This window comes from Nicotiana tomentosiformis, chromosome 2 (genome assembly GCF_000390325.3).
Source record: "Nicotiana tomentosiformis chromosome 2, ASM39032v3, whole genome shotgun sequence".
Lineage (NCBI taxonomy): Eukaryota > Viridiplantae > Streptophyta > Magnoliopsida > Solanales > Solanaceae > Nicotiana > Nicotiana tomentosiformis.
This window is the reverse complement of record NC_090813.1, coordinates 141058489-141080998: the sequence shown is the minus strand read 5'-3', so window position 1 is coordinate 141080998 and position 22510 is coordinate 141058489. Positions and strand designations below refer to the sequence as shown.

General features: G+C 38.7%; 1 protein-coding gene across 1 annotated transcript; it reads right to left on the bottom strand.

Moving 5' to 3' along the window:
* Positions 1–7: 7 nt before the first annotated feature.
* On the bottom strand, positions 8–7867 carry LOC104095333 (la-related protein 1C-like). Its single transcript, XM_009601432.4, has 6 exons — positions 6906–7867; positions 5768–6350; positions 5539–5683; positions 5347–5437; positions 1304–1375; positions 8–605 (listed from the first exon to the last, which is right to left on the bottom strand). Exons 1-6 carry the CDS (start codon positions 7437–7439, stop codon positions 312–314), a joined length of 1719 nt encoding a protein of 572 aa, XP_009599727.1. The 5' UTR covers positions 7440–7867; the 3' UTR covers positions 8–311.
* Positions 7868–22510: the final 14643 nt, after the last annotated feature.

The following is a 22510-nucleotide window of genomic DNA, read 5'->3' as shown; positions in this document are numbered from 1 at the left end:
GGGGAAATAGAATCAAATTTGCCCAAGCCTGTATAATAACCATGATGAGGAACAACATTACATAAAAGGAGAAGAAAATACTTCTCCCCAACAAAAGAAAATACACATCCAAACAAAATCAAAGCTGCAAGCTTAAAAGACACATTATAATTCTTTTCCCATACTGTTCTCTTTTATTGCTGTCTATTTCCTTCATGAGACGTCATTGCCATCAGCAACGGTAAAGACTAAACTCATTAATTAGCTCGAAGAAGCACAATACTGCCAACCCCTGGGCTTCACTCTCACTCCACCACAGAACAGTTAACTCTTTAACTTGGATTTCCAACTGGCATTGGCTGTCCACGCTGAGCACCAGTTTTTCCAGCCATCTCATTGCCAAACTGCTTAGATGGAGTACTTAATTCAGCAGATGACGGTCTACTAAGATATGCTTCGGCATTTCCATGTCTTATAGTCTCATCATCAAATGCAACACGTTGGAGATTTTCTGTAAGAAAATCAGGACTAGATTTTTGTGGAGATTGAGGACTTATGGTTGAATTCTGAACTGATGGCGGTATGATCCAATGATTCCAGTCATTTCTACGCCTTAACTTTTCGCCCTGCAACGCAAGGAAAAAAACTGTTAAAACCCGTAACAGTTAAGAGGCAAATACTACCAGAGTACTTTAATTTTAGCATAACCTCTATACTAATTACTAATATTCTTAAAAGCATTTTCCTAGGCCCAACCAAGAGTGTAGAAGCAAAAACGACCCAAGTATTTTCATGGAAAAAAAGGTTAACAAAAAATTGCTTAACCCCCTTTTTTTTGTTTTGTTGTGATAACCGAGAAATTCCCTGAGGGGGCACTGGACCACATGTTCAAAACTTGGTGGTTTAAGCAATTTCCGAAGTCTGAAGTACTAAACATCTCAATCGGCCTAGGGCATCAGCAAACAGACTCTTTATATAATTCAAACAGCAGCTACTGTGAATGAAGGACACATTAATAAGGATGAATTACAAACCATTATTTTGTTTCTAGAGAGACCTATTCCAAAGAATGCGGTGGATAATGTACAAGGCAATTGAATTCTTCAAAACCATTTTGCAAGGGTAACAGGCTTTAGTTCTACTTAAGATTTCATGCTCATATCTGTAAGGTCTTTAACAAGTGTTCATTGTTTAAAATTCCATGCTTTTACAACACAAGCACTTTGCCAAAAAGCGACTAATACATAATGAGCCATTTCTTTTGGCCAGTGGAAGTAGAAATTAAAAGTCTAAAAAGACCACAAACCATATATAGAATGAATACCTGCACTTCTACAACAGTAGAGGACCTCATAACATCCAGTATCAGTTGTATATTATCTGTCAGCGACATTACCTGCAAAAATGGCCGAAAATAAGCCAAGTTTTTTACAGTAAATGAAGTTACCACAAAGAGAGTGCTCAAGGCATGTATTTAAGTGAGGCTGTACTAAAATAAAATGAAGAACCATTAATCTGAAAGGATATCCAAAGACTTCTCCCTCGGCCTTCACCTCAACCCCCAAAGATTAATCACACCTTATGCTACTTCCATTGCAGCAGAAATGACATAGAGAACTATCACAAAAACATTACTATACAGACAAAACACCAGATTGAACTAAAATCATAGAGTCAAGTGCAAAACTCCCTGAATGCTAATACTTGCAAAAAATACCTGCATAAAGCCCCATGGGACATAAATTATACCATGGAATGATCAAACACATTCAATTGCTTACAACTACCTGATTGTATCATTGACCTGCCGAAAAGAGAGGACAAGATCATACAACTCTACAAGAGTTCCAACAGACTTGTTCGGATACTCCTTAAATTAAATTACTTTAAGTTGACAAACCTGACATATATCAGGAGCGCCACATATCTATGGTTGCGATGCACCGATATAAGAAATACTGACAAGCATTCGCATGACAACAATTCACTAAATCAAGCAATCAGCTTTTAGAATACATCACAAGAAAAAATTAAACCAGAGGCTTGCTCATATCGTGACTTTATTCTACAACAGCATATTGGAAGAATCAAACTAAACCAACAAATACATCAAGCCAACAGCAAACAGCACATCAGGTATTAGAAACAATTACATCTTCCAAAAAAATAATGGAAAACTAATAATCCAGAAACAATTAAGTTATGCTAATCTACTACTTGTTAGGGAGGTAAAAATAATGAAAAAAGTGAGACTCAAACAATAAGGGCTGTAACAACACCTTACTTTTCCTAAACATCTCCTTAGCTCCCATCATATTTTTGAATCCTAGTGCAATAGAGAAGAAAAGCAAATGCAATAGAATAGGAAATGGCAAGCAAACCAAGGATCTCAAAGCATCAAAAACTTTTAAAAATAAGTTTCAATGCATTATAACTTAAACTCGAAACTACTGTGAACAAATCATAAATCCAAAATTTCACCCACTTACTAGTTATCCTTCCAAGCAACTTTCTTATCTCCTCCTTCCACAAATGGTATAGGTAAAATTAGACTTCCAATTTGAATATGCATTCAATTAATTAACATATCCTCCAAAAAATCACAGCTCTCTTATCTTCTCCTACCAAACATGTTAAGGGAAAATTAGAGCTTTTGAAGAAGTAGATGACTCCTTTTAAAGCATTTATTTATTACTTCCTCTGTTTCAATTTATGTGAACCTATTTGACTGGGCACGGAGTTTAAGATAAAAGAGGACTTTTGAACTTGTGTAAAATAAGGTACATATATTTTGTGTGGTCATAAATCACTGTATAAAGGTAAATTGTTTACAAATATGGAAAGGGGTCATTCTTTTTGGCACGAAATAAAAAGGAAATAGGTTCATATAAATTAAAATTGGGGGAGTATATCTTCATTTCAATTGATGACTTGTATTCGGTAAGAATTATTTCAACTTATGACTTCGCCTGATCAAGTAGCAATTTCAAATCTAAGTCTTCTCAATTTTTCAGCATTAAATACTATGCTTTCAGAGTTTACAAACTCATTATCAGCACATTTGCCTCCATTTTCTCCCAGTGTTTTTAAAAGCACAAAAAGGCGAAAAAGCGACAAGGTGTATCTGTATGGGGTTGAAGCGAAAAGCGAGAAGAAAAGCGCACAGCTTTGATCCAAAGCTCACAATTTAAGGAAATTTTTAAAAAATATCAAACATATATGGAATTAGTACAATAAAAATTAAGTTCCAATAAAAAAATTACTTTCGACATCCACTAGTATACAATAATGCCGATATTAATCCAACTCCTCAAAGTTTAAATTAAAGAAAATGACAGATTCTCGTTGGAATCACTTTTTTCAACATTGTTTGAAGTGCGAACTTCTCTAAATCGCATGGCTTTACGTATGAAGCGTGAAGAATTGCTTCACTTGCTTCGTTGTTTCAAGTTCTTTTACAACAACGATTTCTCCTAATTGTTAGCCTTCAATATATTTAACTCATCTTCAACAAATACCTGCCTCTGCGTAGCCCAATTTGCCTAAGCTTTTCTTGCATTATCCAGGTTAAAAAATCTTATTTCTTCCATTTAAACCACAAAAGAACATTGAAACTGCTTTCTTGATGCCACTTACACCAATCACAGAAATCACCTCTCTTGTATCACTATAAGTACTCCTGCCTTCTTCACCCCTTTCTAAAAGCAATAAACTCTTGAATTAACCTAAAGAGCCACAGTTGAGAGATTCACCCACATAGCTATAACTTCCACACTCCAAAAAGCAAAAAGTGCTATGCTCGAGATAATTTTACTTTACCTTATACAGTTGATTGGTCTTGAGTTCTTAGGATCCCTTTTGCACTCAATACACATTCTCACTGCCTGCTACTCACCAGAACTACTTGTTTTAAGACCCATCCTAATTGCTACTATCTATCACAAGGATGTGAGAACTCCAGATAAAAACTATCCGTAAAGGGAACAGGAATTTCAAAATCAACCAACCATTAACCAACTATAGACTCCACGAACAACAGATTTCACCTGTAAAGCTAACTATTCAAATTTGTGCATGTGCGGAGTGCGTACATGCATAGTACCCCGAAGAACTATACTTATCATGACTGTGATCGAATGTTGAACCTAACCTAACTGGCTTCCCCTACAATCAATAAGAATAAATAAGGAGATGGGCATCTATCCCAATTGAAAAACAATTTAGTCCTGGAACAAATGACATTAAAACCAGAACCAACAGTCTAATGAAATTATTACATAATCATGCATTTACAAGACAAAGTATTAGCCAAGAGTGCACATCAGAACACAGTATGGTGGTCACTAACTCTTGCTAGAATTACTCAATTTCAACACAAAAATCTGTTTAAGCACTTTGCATGAGCTCAAGAGTTCATTATAAGAGGACACTACTGAATCTTGACACATTCGTCGCGACAATATATTAATAGCTATGGATGCAATCGATTGCAACGCCAGATAGATATGATGCAGTCCAACCACATATCAGCCAGTCTCCAAATGAACTACATTGGAACAGCTTTGTGTAAAAGATACAGCATTTATAATCATCAACCAACAACAGCATTATAGCACGCATATAAAACTTCATATACACTTAGATATGCTTGATACAAAAAGAAATCATAGTTGCAATCAGCAACCCTAGACATCCAGAGATACTTCTCCTTTCTCTAAATGTTCTATTCTCCGGTCAAAATTATGCAGGAACACTTCCTCCCTAAGGAAAAGTTAGAAGTTCTCATTAATTTTACTTTCTTTGTCTTCCCATAATACTCTTAAGAGGGGAAAAAGCAACATTGATAAGAGATAGAAACAGAGAGGCCTCCTATCGAAATGAACGACTAACTTCCCTCGCTCTCTCCTACTAATTTTATGTTCAACTATATCCTATTTGAACTAATGATGTTAGTAGTCTGTTACTAAATCTCGAAGAAAAAACTAAGAATTACACAAACAAGTTATTACAGAAGATTAAAGAGGCAAACCCTTTGCACCAGAAGAAGTACAAACAAAGAAGCAAGTCCAATGCATAAAATATAAAATAATCATTTCAGGTTGTCCTTCCCCCTCTCTCTCCTTGTTTGAGGAAAAGATATCGATGGCATTTTCTAACCCCTAAAAAAGGAGCTAAAGTCACCAACCAGGCTATGAAACATTATTAACAGTTACCAACAACAACATGAAATAAGATATGGAGATGTATTTTCAAAAGAATAAGCTACTAATACACCAGAAAATATCAGCCAAGCACTAAGGGTAGAAAACACGTATGTATTAACAGAATCTCTTTGTGAGGAATGACATTTAATTCCAACCAACTCACTTTCTTGAAGCCTGCTATTAGCGTAACAGAAACCCATCCATGTTCATCCATGTTCCGCCGCAAGAATGTATCCTTAATCAAATTTTCATTACTGCAACAAAATATAGGGACAGGAATAGTATATAATACCAATACAGTTAAGACAGCAACTAAGTAAGAGCAATTTCAAGCAAAGAACAAAGAAGTGTCTACCTGAAATAATAATCTATCTGGTTCACTATTTTGGTTTGCAACTGGGGATCTGGCATATGAAAGAAGACAGGTGGCACAGGAGAAAGCATAGGCATTCTGAATGTATCAGGGAGTGGACCTGGAAAAAAATATACAGGTGGTACCTCTGCAAATTGGTTAAAGTATCAGTAGAGCGACATAATGGGGTTTAGTAACTCAGAAAAAGAACCCCAGAAGTAACACATCTCACCAGAGTAAACCATGGGAGCTCGATAGGGCTGCACAGGCATGGTTGGAGGTATAAAAGGTGGGGAAGTATGAGGTGGGCCTCCCATAAATGGCCTCGCTGGAACTCTCTGCGGCTGCATGTGTGCATCCCTATTCCCCCAACCTCTGTGGGGTTTCCAATCCTGATTTCCACGTTCCTGATCACGCCTACCCCCATAACCTTGATGATGCGTGCCATCTCCACGGGGGTGTGGACCAACATTGCCTCTCCTGTTTGAATTTCGTTGATGTTGGTGCTCATTTCCACCATGTGATTGAGATCCAAATCCTCCCCATTGTCCACCATCCCTATGACTATTATCCTTTGAAGATGAATCAGCACCAGAATTACCGGACTTCCCAGATTTATTAAGGACTATTTCCACCTCAGAACTCTGCCCCTGTTGCTGAGAAAAACCACCATTGGCTGATGCATTATGGTTTGAATAACCACCACCGCGCTTCATAGACCTTTGGCGGGTGGGAGCAACATGGTTCAGCGTTGAATTAGGGTTCGCATTGTTCGTATTAGCTTGCCCATGAGAAGATGATGTCATTCCCGTTCCCTATAAAATACCACACATTTACATATAAATGAGCTTTTGGAACAACCATGGACTATTAACTTATACACACGTTAGTCTAGCGTGTGCACGCATAACCAGATAATAAATGGTCACAATATAGGACACATACACAATAAAACACCGAAACTAAGAATCAGAGTTAGGCACAGTTAAAGGCTCGCTTAAAGCGCACTTAAGCCCTCAAGCTCAGTGAAGCCCAGGTTGTCCGCTTAGCCTCGCTTATTTGGAGTTTCAGTGCAGGCATCAAGGTGCTAAGGCGAGTGCAACTTCTTTAAGGGCACAGCAACGTATATAACTTTACTATGGTTTGCGCATAAGGGTCCAACAAACTTTGGTGCTTTTTTGTGATTAATCTAGTCAGGCAGCAGATAGAGCAAACAACTAGTCAACTACTACTACGCCTCAATCCTAGGGTAGTTAGGGTCGGCTATTTTAATCCCCAATATCCATTTCGTTCCATTTAAATGCTTTTCATTAACAAAATCAGCTAGCGCAATGTATACAGAAAACTAGCATTGATGAATGGGGAATAACCTGTGTTACAGAAACTGATACGTCGGAGAGAGCTTTGAGTGACTCGGAAGAAGACGATTTTGGTGAAGCCTTAGTGGAATCGGAGAGAGCAGGCCAACAGACAGCACCCATGACTGGACTAACCTCAGCTGCACCATTTAACGGTTTGTTCCAGGCGGGCTTTTTAGCCACATTGCTGTTGCTGCCATCGCTGTTTCCGTTATCAGAGCTCTCAAGCTGAGCTTCTGTAGCAGCACTACCGGCTGTCGCCCCGTCATCAGAAAGCGAACAATCAGAGGAGTGAACGATTTGCTCAGAATACGCCGGAGGAGAAAGTGGAGGAGGAAGAGGAGGTGAAGAGGAAATCGACACAACTGTGGATTCTGAGTCGCTGCTGCGAACAATCTGCGTCCAAGCCGAGGAAACGCCACGCGCAGCGGCTGATGATCGCCGAGACTGGGGGCTGTTGAGACCACCGGCGTCGGTGCTGCTGCCGGTTTCCGAGGTGGTATTCCGGTGAGAATGATGAGCTGAAGTTGGAGCCGGTGCAGCCATCAAAACTAGGGTAAGGGTTTGTTTCTATGGAATCAAAACTTTCCAAAAATAAAAAAGTGATCTCCAAAAATTTAAGAAATTCTCTAATTAGTCTCTATACTTGAACATCCATTAGTTGATTCTCTATTCCTAAAATAAATAATTGAATCGATCAAAATTTTCTACACAGGAGAGTGAGAGATCAAGTTAGATATATAGAATCAGAGAAATTGATAAATGTAAGTAAGCATTAAGAGAGTATAACCGACTAAAGATCAAAAGTCGAAGGTGATTTCGACGATCACTACGCTCAATCAACAGACACACAGTACAAAAATAAACTCACAGAGAGAGGCGAATTTTCTCTTTCCTCTTCTTTTCTCTTCTTTTCTCTTTCTCTCTCCTCTCTCCGCTGGTAGGAGTAGTATTTTTCTTCTTCGCTTTGTAGTATAGAAAAGTCGGGACTGTTGTACAAAATAAATTTACTGAACTGCCCTAGTGCTAGCGTCTACTTACAGCGAAATTCTCTTCCACTTTGTTTGGCTCACGTCCTTGGTATTTAACGAAATACACGTACAGCTCGTTCAAGTCGCTCAAAATCGCTATGGTAGAAAGAAAGACATGAGATATTTGTCGAAGTAAGCTTTTTATCGTAGAAAATTTGATTATTTTATTTGGTGAAATACAAATGAATGTCCCTATTTATATCAATCACTTAGGGGTTAGCGTATAAATAATAATTATTCCACAAGTACTTCTATATTTATAAATAAGTACACCCTCTAGAATTTTCTACATGACTAGAACGTTACAAGACTTTTCAAAAAAGTCTTCCTACCAAGTCTATAAATATCTTGAACTTTTCCAAGAAAATTCTCCATAATTTTGGAATATTCCACAATGAACTAGTCCCTAACTTATGTAACCCTTCCATCTCGCAAAAATATATGCCAAGCAATACCTGTATGGCATGATGATGTGGCGGGTCATGACACTCTCCCCCACCCAATTTTGTGCCGCCCTCGGCACACACGTACGCGCGCACCTCACCTTGGCATCGCTAGAGATCTTTGTCCATGAGCCATGATGTCCTGTGAGGCGGTTCGCCTTTCCATGTCACAAGGTACTGGTCACCTTTCTTTTTGCCCCGTTTGTACTTTAGACGACTAGCAATGATGGCCTCGATCCTCCGCCCATCGGATGCCTCTCCTTGCTCTTGGCCTCAATCTCCCTATGACTCAACCAAGTCTATTAGCTTCTCAAGCATCGAGTCCATGCTTTCACTCCCTATTTGGTTGCCCTCGTGGTCCCAGCCTTGCTAGCAAACTTGACCCATCTGCTTGGTGCCTCGTCTAAGTCCAATAGCGTGCCATCACTTTGTAACTCACCATCCTCTTCAACTATGTTCGCACAACGTTTCTTGCTACCACCATGCTCCATTTGCATGGTGCCAAGATAGGCTTTGGAATCCCCTACTTTCGGCTTAGATTCCAAGCTCATCCCCCCAATACAGGTTGTCCCTCATGTGTCACCCTTGTGTTCTTGAGCAAAGTTCCCGATCATTGATGTATGGCTCCCCAAATCTGGGCATTCACTTGCCCGATGTGATCCTTTACAGAAGTAGCACCCTCTCTTAGGCACGTACTCGCTACCGTTTTTCGGCCCTTTGTCGTTTCTCTTTAACCCATGTATGTTGTGGGGATGGCCCCTTACCATTACCCTTGTATACCTCAGTTATGCCTTTCCCATTGTCCTCGTCATGATCTCCCTCGTCCTCTCTCGGCAATGCCTTCTTTGGACTTGGCAGGCTCCATCTTGAAGTCAACAAGCGACTCGGCTACCGTTATAGCCTCGTCCGCATTGGCTACTTGATGTCTTCTTAACTCCTGCTTTGCCCAATTTTGTAACCCATCCATGAAGTAGAAAATGAAATCTTCCTCAGACAATGACGAGATTTGTAGCATTAAGGTAGTGAATTCGCGCACATACTCCCGAATTGTGGTCATATGTCAGAGCTCCCTTAGCTTTCGCCTAGCTTCATACACCACATTCACCGGGTAGAATTGCTTCTTCAACTACTTCTTGAACTGCTCTCACGTCTCAATCTTGCATAGCCCTTTTCTCCATGTCAGTACACTTTCGACACCACCGTAACGCGGCAACCTCGGTCAAGTACATTGAGGCATTGCGTACCTTAACAACTTCGTCATCCTCTTTGTCTACCTCAAAGTACTTGTCCATCATCCAAAGAAAGTTTGCCACCTCGCGTGCGTCCCGTGCACCGCCATACTGCTTTCTTTTAGGACCTTCACATTGGTCCATTTTGCAAGTACCACGCCCTTGGTAATTTCGACCATGGTTCCCTACAAAGCTTCCTTCTAGCAATCTCTTGTATTCTTTCTAACATTCATTTAGTCATAACCTTTGCTCTGATACCACGTTGTCACGTCCTTAGTATTTAACTAAGTACACGTGTGACACTTGACAGCTCGCTCACGATCTTGCACAACTTGCTCACGTTCTTGCTATGCCAAGTCAGTCTTACTACACTCAAGATCGCTAAGAGAATGGTAAAAAGAAAGACAAGAGAAATTTTCCAAAGGTAGCTTTTTATTGTAGAGAATTGCTTGGTAAGTTACAAATGAATACCCCCTATTTATACTAATCACCTAGGGGCTAGTGTGTAAATAATCATTGTTCCACATGTCTTTCCAAATTTACAAATAAGTACTCCCTCTAGAATTTTCTACATGACTAGAACAATCCAAGGCTTTCCAAAAGAGTCTTCATACCAAGTCCATAAATATCTTGAGTTTTCCCAAGGAAATTCTCCATAGTTCTAGAATATTACACAATGAGCTAGTCCCTAACTTATGTTACCCTTCCATATGGCAAAAATATATATCAAGTGGCACCTACGTGACATGATGATGTGGCAGGACATGACACAAGACACTATTTTCTTATTTATTTCCCCCAAAAAAAGTTTCATATATTTATATTTCATTAATGAAACTTTCTTTAGCTCTGCAAAAATATTCCTATGACCATTTCATCAACCTGTATTCAAATTGTGCCTTTCAATTTTAATAGCATCCCAAGAAAATTTTATAGTATTGATCACAATCACTACTGTTGAGGAAATTCTTAGATATGGAACTAGAACCTATTTGAATGAGCATATTCAACAAGAGAGAAGGGTCAAATTGGTATATCAATGCCGATTCGATCCGAGTTCTTGGAATTAAAATATAACGGATCGCAAAAATCTTAATGATTTTCTTTAATATTATAACTTTCACTAGTTTTATACAATGACACGAATATTATGAGTCTTATGGTATATTCAAAACCAAAAGTTTTAATTAGAACAATATGTCTTAAATTTCATGTTAAGTCAACTTATGCCAAACAAAATGAAATAGACGGAGTAGTAATTTCACTGGCATAGTTTGATTGGTCCAAGCTGGCAATTACGTTGTCACCATTTAAACTTTCATAGTATTATGACTTTAGTTATCTACCTTTCTTGCTATACCTGTAGAGTGTAGATTAGTAAGTTTTCAACAAAAATAATCTTGATCATTTCTAATAGAATCTAAAATTTCGATAATTCTATATTACTATTCGACATTTTATTTAAATCTTAAAAAAATTATATTACAATTTAGCTTCTAGCACAAAAACTTAGTGAACAAACCTATTACATAATCCGTCCAATTCTTGTCACACCTCCTATTTAAATGAGATTATTTATTTTAATTTATAGAGTCGTCTCTTGGAATGATTATTTACGGCGTCCCAAGTTATCATTTATTTTAAAATTCCAATTCAAGAAAACTGGACTATGTTTAAGTTTGCGAATCACAGAAGGCCGGGTAAAGAATTCTGTTAACCCGGGAGAAGGTGTTAGACACTCCCAAATTCTGTGGTTTTAACACGGTCGCTTTACAATCACAACGTGCCTTGATTATCCGATCACTACGTGTTTTAAACCTACGTTCATTTTTACCTTTTACCACTTTTAATTACTTGATTATTAGATTATGGAATTATTTTTTGAAACGGATCGCGTGTGTGTGAATCCGTTTTGTTTATTGTGCCAAAAATCATGTTACGTGTACGTGTACACAATTGATAACACTTTATTATTATTATTATTATTATTAAGATTGTTTTGCCCAAAGCTGCGGGAACGCATACCTTGATTTATTTTTTGGGATCATAATTATGTCACGCGAATATGTACATTATCACAATAGTAGATTAAAAGCGCGCCTAAAGTAATTTACGATGTTCATGAGTTATTTATTTTTTACTAAAATTTGAGATTACATGGGAGAGTTCGAATATTATGGAATGAATTATTGTCAACAAGATATATAATTAATTAAGTTAAGTTCAAGTTATTGATGATTTATTACTCATTGAAAATCTGAATTTATTTACGTATTTGATAATGTTTAGGAGATACTAAATTTTAAGATGGGCGGTCATTTAATTGTGAAGGGGAGAATCGACCAAGGTGCTCACATATTGCATTATTGTCTTATTGTCTTATTGTCTCCTAGCGAATCAGATACGAGGGGCGGATGGGCTTAAGCAATAAGCCCAATACCCTTAAGCATTTGGATTATTAAAGCCTTCATGCAAACATCAGTGAATCCAGCTGAAGCGGGCATAGTGGACGGTGGTATTGAACTCTATGTCCTTTTAATCTTGGGCCCAAAATAGACCCTATGTAAGGTCACAATTCCAAACTACAATTATAGCACTAATCATGGACATTAGCTATTACTCTAAGTCTGCCAAATTCAAAACATGTTACATACAATGAGAACACAATTTGCACGTACATTCTGGCCTAAACTAAAAAGAGCTAGTGTTTATTGCAATAGCCACTTTAATTACACTAGGTAATAAAATATATTCTGCTCAAGTTAACAGTACAGTTACAAACATTGTCACAACCCAAAATTCATTATGGGCCGTGGTGGCGCTCAACGTCGTCGTTAGGCAAGCTAACACTTAATTATTCATTTTATTATTTTTAAAAATCATGAATCTTATTTAGATAGAGAGGTCAGTTCATTAAAATAAATCGTAGTCACGTACAGTTTAATTAAAATGATATATAAAAGTGTATCAATGTAAGACGGCCCATAAACAAATTCTAGAATACCCCCAAAACCTATTGTCACAAGTGCATGAGCATCTACTAGAAGGTATAATAACAATAAAACATCTGTCTAGAATACAAGTTAAATAAAAAAATATAAATAATTTTGATGGAGACTATGTATGTTACGGATAGAACCATGGGATGCAGCTCACTATAAAGTCCCCGCAAAAGTTGTGCCCTTGCCCCCAAAAGGCCACCAGAAATATATATACTGCACAATAAGTGCAGAAGTGTAGCATGAGTATGCAAATCTATACGTACCCAATAAGTATCTAGCCTAACCCCGGAGAAGTACAATAGAAAGTATACAAGTATGAGGATGGTAAATAAACAGTGTAAACAAATATAGGTACGTGGTACGGTCCTCCTATGAACAGTAAACACAAGCTCTCAATTATCGGTTACCTCCTCAACCAGAGTATATATTATATAAAATAGTCCCCACCAGATAGGTCGTCACAATTCAAATCAGGAAAACTCACGGATGCATTGGCTTCTTGTCAAATATTACGCACGATTCTGCCGAGGCGAACGATCCGATCCCATAAGAGTGTTTCATGAAGTTGCCGAGGCGAACGGCCAAATCCCATAAGAATATGATACATGATATTGTAGAGACGAACAACCCGATCCCACAAGAATATGATACTACCGAGGCAAATGGCCCGATCTCATAAGAATAGGATATTGTCGAGGCGAACGACCCGATCCCATAAGAATGTGGTACATAATCATATTGAGGCGAATGGCCCGATCCCATAAGAGTGTGTTACATAATCCTGTTGAGGCAAATAGTCCTATCCCATTAGAATAAGAAGCTTTAACGGGTCCTTGACCCCACTCACGATTATACATGTGAGTTATAAAATTTAAGGAAGCTTTTCGATGGAAACACACAACGCGTGAGAAATTCGTAGGAGAAAATATAATTATTCCGCGGCTAATCAAGTAGTTCATCAAACCTCTACCATAGCGAGTATGTCACTCTACGCAAGCCTAGTCTCAGGTTGTAACACGAAATCAAGGAATTAAACATGCAAGGATAACTCAAATAGTACAATTAAAGCATAGCGTGAACCTAAGTCTACCCGGACATAATCAGGAATTCTAGCATACGCACGGGCACTCGTCTCCTCATACGTACACAACTCCCACAACATATAGCATACAATAAGAACAACACCTACAGGGTAAATTTCCCCTCACAGGATTAACCAGGAGACTTAACTCGCTCCGAAGTTCCACAACGGGCTCCAATGCCTCTCTAACGCCAACAACCGATGCTCGTCGATCCAATACTAGTTAAACAATGTGCAAATCAATCAAAATATAACCCAATGCGTACAAATTAACAATTTATAATGATTTTCAACTCCGCTCAAAAAATCAACAAAATTAACCCTCGGGCCCACGTGCCCGGATTCTAAAAATATTTGAAGATAAACATTACTTATAACATTACGAACTCAAATATATAATGTATTCCTAATTCCACTTCCAAAATCGTGATCAAAATTATCAATTCTATGTTTTCTTCAAGATCTAATAATTTTCCACAAATTTCCATGTTAAATCCTTATGAAATCCTTGAAATTAACTTACAATACGTGGGAAGTACTTACCTTGCAATAGATGATGAGAATACCCTTTTGAAGAGCTCCAAAATTGTCCAAACCAAATGAAAATATAGGAGAAATGGTGTAAGTCTCGAATTAAAAGCACCTCATTGCCCAATGACTTTCACATATGCGGTCAAATAGCTGCTTCTGCGGCTCCGCGCCTGCGGAAAAACCATTGCAGGTGCGGCTCCAGCTCAAGCCAACAGCCTCCACTTCTGTGACCCCAGGCTTTCTTGGCCAATTCTGCTTCTACGATCTCTTCTCCGCATCTGCGACCTCGCAGGTGCGGAATATTCCCCGCACTTGCGCTCCCAGGTCCCTCTCCATAAATTTTGCACCTGCAACGACCCCCTCTGCACCTGCGTGACCGCACATGCGGTCACTCCTTCTGCAGGTGCGATGACACTATTTTTCAGCAACAACGGCACTTCTTCAAATCCAAATTTCAATCTGTTTCAAACCCGAGGCCCTCGGGACACCATCCAAACGTACCAACACATCCCAAAACACAATACAGAGTTAGTCGAAGCCTCAAAATCACGTCAAACAACATCAATATTACAAATCGACGATCGAAATCTTTCTTTAAACTTTCAAACATTCAAACTTCGACGAACGTGTCTGAATTACACTTAAACATTCCAGAATGACACCAAACTTTATGCATATGTCATAAATCACAATACGAACCTATTCAAAGGCTTGAAACCTCAAGCGGGCATCGATAACACCAAAGTCCACTTCAAATCAGACTTAGAAATTTCTAAAATCTTAAAAATGTAAACTTTCCACAATAAATTCTAAAATGCTCTCGGACCACCCGATACTCAGCCCGAACACTCGCCCAAGTCCGAAATCATTATAAGAACCTATTGGAACCCTCCAATCTTGATTCTGAGGTCGTTTACCCAAAAGTCAAACCTTGGTCAACTCTTCCAACTTAAAACTTCCAAATTGAGAATTTTCCTTCCGAAACAACTACGAACTTCCCAAAATTCAACTCCAACCACGCGTACAAGTCGTAATACATGAAGTGAAGCTACTCATGGCGTCAAATTGCCGAACGATGTGCTAGAACTCAAAATGACCGATCGTGTTTTTACAAACATAAACCCTCATATTTGCACCCCGATCTTAAGCTAACAAAATTCCAATCGTTTAACTTCAAACTTGTTTATGATAAAATACATTCTTGTTCAAAATTCATATTACAGTCCAAACATAAGAACTTGTACTTCTATTTGAGAAACATTACAGTGATTTCATATACTTTTGATGATCCAATTTTGTTTTGGGATTTACAGATTTGAACAACTAGTGGTTAAATCTGTGAGCCGCAGCCATGTCCATTGCAGCAGTAGCCATTCCTTGTCATGATTTTACTATCCAACGTTACTTAACAAAGCAATAGAAACATATTTGAATTGAAATTCATGCTCAAACAGCTTGTAATATGTGAATGCAAAGCAGAACCTAATAGACAGCATAGGCTTAGAGTTATTAATGAACATCAGTCGAATGACAAGACTAAGCTAATTTTGGCAAGTCATTTGAGCAATTTTCGAAATATTTCACCACATATTTAAACACAAACAGAACATGAACACAATAACACATCCAAATTTCATAGGAAATGTAGAGAAGTTTGATTATGATAAAATTCAAAATCATATGAGTTGATAGGTATGTACCTAGACTTGAAACAAGCTGAAGTAGCCAAATAAAAGCAGAAATAGAGGGGTGAAGCTTAGAAATTCCAGAGAATCAACAAATCCAAGCAGATAATAGCATAAATACATCAGCTCTTCAACTCAAATAACTTTTAGAAAATCCAGGGAGTGTGCGACAATTGAGTAGAAATCAAAAACAGCTTTAAATCTTTTTTTTTTGCTGCTTTTGTTTTTGAAAGTTTTTGGTGTTCGGATATGGAATTCAAATTTTGAATCCAGAAAATTGTTTTCAACTTTGTCTTTCAGGTGAGAGTTGCGTGAGAGAAGGGAGAGTCAGTATGTGTGAATGAAAAAAAATATATGTGGAATGTGTGAGGGGGTGTATTGTTATATAGAATATTCTCATAACTGTATTTCAGTTATTTTCTTTCTTTTTGCTCCCTCTCTATTTTGTTATTACCTCTAACAGTCCCTAAACACCCGACCTGTGTACTCTTATTTCTTGCAAATTAGTCATTTTTCCCCCTTCTAGAATTGTCTTTAACATTTACACCTAATGAAACACCCGACCTGTGTACTCTTACTGGATTTCGGCGGCTTCGAAATGCCCTAATACTTATATCATTGAATATGTATATTTGAGACCTATATAATGATATAAGTATTGAGATATATTAAGCATCGATGGTCAGGTAAATCAGAAAGGGGCCGAATGGGTTAGGGTTTGGATGGAGATGGTGATAGAGTGGAAATTGGGGTTTGATCTTGGTGAGATGATGTAGAGGAGGAGAAGAGGAATCGATTGGTGCCGGTTTGGGGTCGATTGGTTAAATCCGACTGGCGGAGACGATTTTCGATCGGTGGTCAACAGTGGTTGGAGTGGTGGTGAATGGCGGCGCAATATTTGGCAGGTGTTTGACGGCTGAAGAGAGTGATGAGAGAAGTGAGGTTCTGGGAGATCGTTGGGGGGCAGGAGGTTAGTTTGGGACACTTATTTTAACGACCCGATCGGTCGTTTTGAGCCCTAGTACGTCATTCAGCGGTTTGAGGCCTTGACTAGTTTCATTTAAGGTATTATGACTTGTACGTGTGGTCGGAATTAAATTTTGGGAAGTTCGGAGTTGATTTGGAAAGAAAATTCTAAATTTGAAATTTTTAGGTGGGAAGAGTTGACCAAACTTTAACTTTTGAGTAAACGACCTGAAATCGGGATTTGAAGGTTCCAACAGTTTTGTATGATGATTTTGAACTTTAGCGTATGTCCGGATCGAGTTTCGGATGACCCGTGAGCGCTTCGACGCCTATTATGGAAGGTGGCATTTTTGGAAGGATTTCATAAATTTGAGTTGAAATGCATTTCAATGTTATTGATGTCCGTTTGGGATTCCGAGTTTGGGAATAGCTCCATATGGTGATTCTGGTATTGGGAGCGCATTTGGATGTGAATTTGAAGATCCGTAAGTCATTTCAGAGTCATTTGGCGAAAGTTAGAAATTTGAAGGTTTTTAAGAAGTTTGACCGGGAGTGGACTTTTTGATATCGGGATTGGAATCCAATTCTGAAAGTTGGAATAGGTTCGTATGGTTATTTAAGACTTGCACACAAAATTTGGTGTCATTCCGAGTAGTTTAAGTATGTTTCAGCGCGTTCAGATTAAGTTTGAAGAATTTGAAAATTCTAAGTTAAATCAATTTGGTTTAAGGTATGATTCTTAGTTTTGATGTTGTTTTACGCATTCCGAGGGTGTGAGCAAGTCCGTTTTATGATTTCAACCTTGTTGGTATATTCGGGCGGGGCCCCAGGGGCCTCGGGTGTTAACCGGATGAGGCTCGGACCAAGGTTGGATATTTGAAAAGCAGATATTGCTTCAAGCTTCTGCTACAACCGCACCTGTGCATACGCAGCCGCAGGTGCGTGCTCGCAGAAGTGAGCCCCAAGCCGCAGATGCGAAAGAGAGGATGGGTCGCTGGTACCGCAGATGTGTGAAAGGAACCGCACATGCGAAGGCGCATGTGCGAAGGGGTGAAACACATGTGCGGAGAAATGCACAGGTGCAGCTTATAGACCGCAGAAGCGGTCTCACAGAAGTGAGCCACTGACCGCAGGTGCGAGCGAAGCCGGCTAAGGGAAAACTGCATCTGCGAGGGCATTTCCGCAGATGCGGAGACGCATAACGGATTGAGAGCCGTAGGTACGAAAATGTTGTCTGGGAAGAACGTTAAAATGGGGTGAGGCTCAGTCATTTTTGCCCATTTCTCTCCATTCTTGGGCAATTTTGGAGCTTTTTGAGAGGGGATCTTAACTAGAAACTTGAAGGTAAGTTAATTCTACACACCTTGAGTTAAATAAATAGATTATGGGTAGATTATCACCTGTAAATCTTTGAAATCAAGGGGTTTAGATGAAAAACCTAGGTTTTGACAAAAATGGGATTTTAACCACGAAAATGGTTGTGAAATTGGATGAAAATTGTATATTTGAGTTCTTGAGATTATGGGTAACGTTATCCTCCAAATATTTTCAGAATCCGGGCACGTTGGCCTGGGGTGAATTTTAGAAATTTTACCATTTTGGATAGGGTAATTTATGTAATAGATAAATTTTGAATTTTTGAACATGTATTAATTATTTTATATAACTTTTGAATAGAATCGGATTTTTCGGTATCAAATTGAGGTTTTGCGCAACATTTTGAATCGGAAAGTGGATTTTGAGACAAGGTAAGTCTCTTGTCTAATCTTGTGAGGGAAAATTTACTCCATAGGTGATTAAAGTAATAATTGTTGCTAATTGTGGGGGCTACGTACGCACAAGGTGACGAGAGTCCGTGCGTAGCTACTATTTATGCTAAAGTCCGGGTAGTTTAGGACTCAAATCATGAATTACTTGTGTAAATTGTATTCTTTTTTTAATTAAATTATTTGATATATATTGTGAATTGTTAGGAAAAATAGTAAAAGATGAAAATCTCATATACTTAATTTTCTATTTAAATTAATTAATTGGTAAAATAAATTATTCATCCTCTCAAATTAATCTTACAATAAATATACTCTCATTCCGGAGGTACATAAGAAAATGTCCTCCTTTCTTGTGGAGCGGGCCGAATGCCTCGGCAGTATAGATGTATCTATGGATCGCGCCGCATGTCCCTCAACAGTGTACACGGCACTCTGGATCGGGTCGTACGACCTCGGCAGAAATTGTGCCTAATAATAATAATTACACGATACTTTGATATGTTATTGCAGCTTGTGAAGTTAATTAATAAATTGGAAATTATCGCATTTGAAGGAATTTAATTATTTCTGCTGGTTAAAGAATATTATTGTAAATTTTATAAATCATGTCGATTTAGATATTGCTATTTTTATTTTATTTATTATTATTAACCCTTAGTGAGTATCAAAGTCGATCTCTCGTCACTACCTCTTTGAGGTTAGACTTGATACTTACTGGGTACACGTTGTTTACGTACTCATGCTACACTTGCTGTACATTTTTATTGTGCAGGTACAGATATGTCTAGCGGCCTTGTGAGCGCAGAGGTGTAGTTAAAATGCGGGGACTTAGGTAAGGTGCATTCTATAGTACGATCCACAGCCAACAGAGACTCCTTCAGAATTATTTATATTTTTCCTATCTAATTTGTATTGTGGACAGATGCTGTATTTTATTTTTAACTCCCTAGTAAATGCTCATGCACTTGTGACACCGGGTTTTGGGAATGGTTATGAATTGTTTAAGAATTTAGTTGCTAAAATATTTATCACTTACTCTATGAGTTCTATCTTTACTATTTCATTGAAGAAATTTTGATTTCAAAAATACTAAAATGGGTAATTAAGTTAAGTATGTATTGTGGCTTGCCTGACAACGGTGTCCGGTACCATCACGACCTTTAAAGGATTTTTGGGTCGTGATAACATGGTATAAGAGTACTAGATTTACTTAGGCCTCACGAGTCATGAGCGAGTCTAGTAGAGTCTTACGGATCGGTACAGAGATGTCTGTGCTTATCTTCGAGAGACTACGGGGCTGTTAGGAGCATTTTCCTTCTTGATTTCCTCATCGTGCGATTCGATTCCTTTGAGGCTTATGCCTTTATTTCCTTTCTATTCAATCTTATGCGACGTGAAGCGCTTGCTATAACTTGGGGATCGAGGAAATTTTAATGGTACTACGGATATGGTGCAGGATATTTCTCCATGCATATTTGATTGGGCCCTTGTCGTCGCCTTGCGGAAGGCCGCTCTGTCGTTTCAGCTCAGTATCAGTATTACCTAAGGTTTTGAGATTTGGCATTGATTGTTATGACGATTCGTGCATTGCCATCGCACAGTGTTCGTGTAATGGTAGGATGCTTGTCTATGCATCGAGGTAGTGAATGACTTGGAAGTAAGTTTTACTCAATGCATGATTTAGAGATTTAGTATTTTATTTCCAATGGAGGAAAGGCAATCAGACTAAGAATGTTCAGGTTTGGGTTGATGGGGTAACGAGACTTGGTATTTTTGAGTGTGTTAGAATTTTTATCTGTAATGTGGTGACGTTGTCCGTGATTGAATGTGTTAAGTTCGTCAGTGTTATGATCTTCTTTGATTTTGCCTTTGAGGCAGGGTATTGTGAAATGATGCCGGGGAAGCGGCTGTAAGAGACCGCAAGGTGCAGTGGTTCCAGACCGAAGCGGTGTCCCTAGTATTGACGGCTCCAGGAAGATGATGTTCCAGGAGGATTAAGGCCGGTATAAATTTGTTAGTTCAGGTGTACAGAGATGGATTTTTATTTGATACAATATTTGGGTAACGAAGGATGAGGAAGGACATGTGAGAGGTGTCTTGTGATGGTTAAACTTCTAGAAGGCCAAGTGTAAGAAAACAGAAGTCGAGCAATTGCTTAAAGAAGAGGGTTTGACAAAAGTGAGAGAGTGGAAAGGTAGCATATGTGTTACGTGGTAGGATAATTACACGTCTTGAGGAAAGTTTGGAGTGATTTGGGATTCATGATGGACAGTGACTAGGTATACGGACTTAAGTTGTAATATTGGCTGCTATATTGAAGAAGATTGGGCGTGACAGGAGGGAGTTGCTTAATATGAAGAAGGATGCAACATGACTTTGGATTGGGATGTATCGTTGCACAATTTGTTGACGTCAACGGGGAGTGAACGGTACAGCTGGTGAATGAGCACGGACTCAGGATGGTTTATTGGTTTCATGGTAATAGTACTCAGTGCAGCGTTGTTGGAGGATGTCAGCATGGAATTTCCACAGGTGGGATATCTCTTGTGAGCAGGTTAGCGGTTGCATGGTGTTGATGGAGCTTCTACAAAGAGTTTTACTTGTTACCCGGTAAAAGGTCAAATAGGTAATTGTGGCTGATGGATTCAGAATGTTCGGGGAAAGCTTAACAAAAGGATTTTGAGAATTTGGCGGATAAAGGCACGGGATCATGGTAAATGATGAGGAGGAATAGTTGTGGGCTCGATATTATGTAATTGTAGCTTCAAGCTAAGTGGGAGAGCCCCACCGTCTAGGATTTGATTACGTGGTTGTCTACTTATGAGGTTTCTGGTTATCGATGTATTGGTGGGTTATTACGACTAAGGAAAGAAAATGCCAGTGGTAATTTGAGCAAAGTATCTGGGGAATGTGTGTTGTATTTGGCCTTATCGATTCATGTTCAGGCTTTGGAAAGACTCAAATTTTATGCTTCGTGTTGATGTGATGTACAAGGAAGGAGATTCGGCCGGGTGCTTCTTTGAGAAGGTGTCCATGTGCTAGCAAGGCATTGGAGTTTGATCATATTTGGGAACAAGTCAGAGTGGGTGATTCTCAACAATGGTCCTAGTAGATTCAAAACGTTAAAGTGAGGTGCCTAAAGAGTTCGAGTCTGTAGTATGGTTAAGTATCGAGCTTTTGCAGCAGATTATGAAAAGGGGTTTGGAGTGTTCTATGTTATCTTCGGTCTGCGGTGTAGCATTGGAGGAATGGGAGAAAAAAATGACTACGAATTCATAAAGGAAATATCGAAATGGGCGTATCAGTTGAAGATGCGAATGTGCGCACAATGAGGGTATGAGATGGTTTGTAGGTTTTAAGACAATGTGGGCTCGTGAAATGCAGTCACTCGGGGCGAGTGCAGATTTAGCTCGATATAATTGGAATGGAGCTATTGTTAATTCTTAGGAAAATCTAGGGTAAATTTAGAAGCAGTCGGATCGGTTAGCAATGGTCGAATTGGCATGATGGTGGCAATGATCAACTCCTTCAACATGTAAAGATATACATGTGATTTATGGCGATACGTGTGAGGCTTAACGGCCGCCGTAATTGATTTTAATAGGAGGCATTCGAGTATTATGGCATGTTATATGTAGATAGATCCTAGAAGAGTTATGGTAGTTTAGACCACTACTTGAGGAGTTTATTTCCTGCGGTTATGGGAATTCAGTAGCGTGTTGCAATGGTTCTCCTGAATTGAGTTAAGCAAAATGTTGCTATATGATGAAGTGTTTGGTCTATTAGCGGTTCAAGAGTTATGATGGAATTCTTGTACCCTCGCGTATTAGCATGCTAGGTCCAGTGAACGGCATAGGAATTGGAAGTTGAGGATCGAAGT

Excerpts from the sequence above, each read along its gene's own strand:
- LOC104095333 (XM_009601432.4), bottom strand. The coding sequence starts at position 7,439 with ATGGCTGCACCGGCTCCAACTTCAGCTCATCATTCTCACCGGAATACC. Across the intron at positions 6,351-6,905 it reads TATCAGTTTCTGTAACACAG|GGAACGGGAATGACATCATC; the intron begins GTTATTCCCCAT and ends GGTATTTTATAG. Across the intron at positions 1,376-5,346 it reads TAATAGCAGGCTTCAAGAAA|GTAATGTCGCTGACAGATAA; the intron begins GTGAGTTGGTTG and ends CCATTTTTGCAG.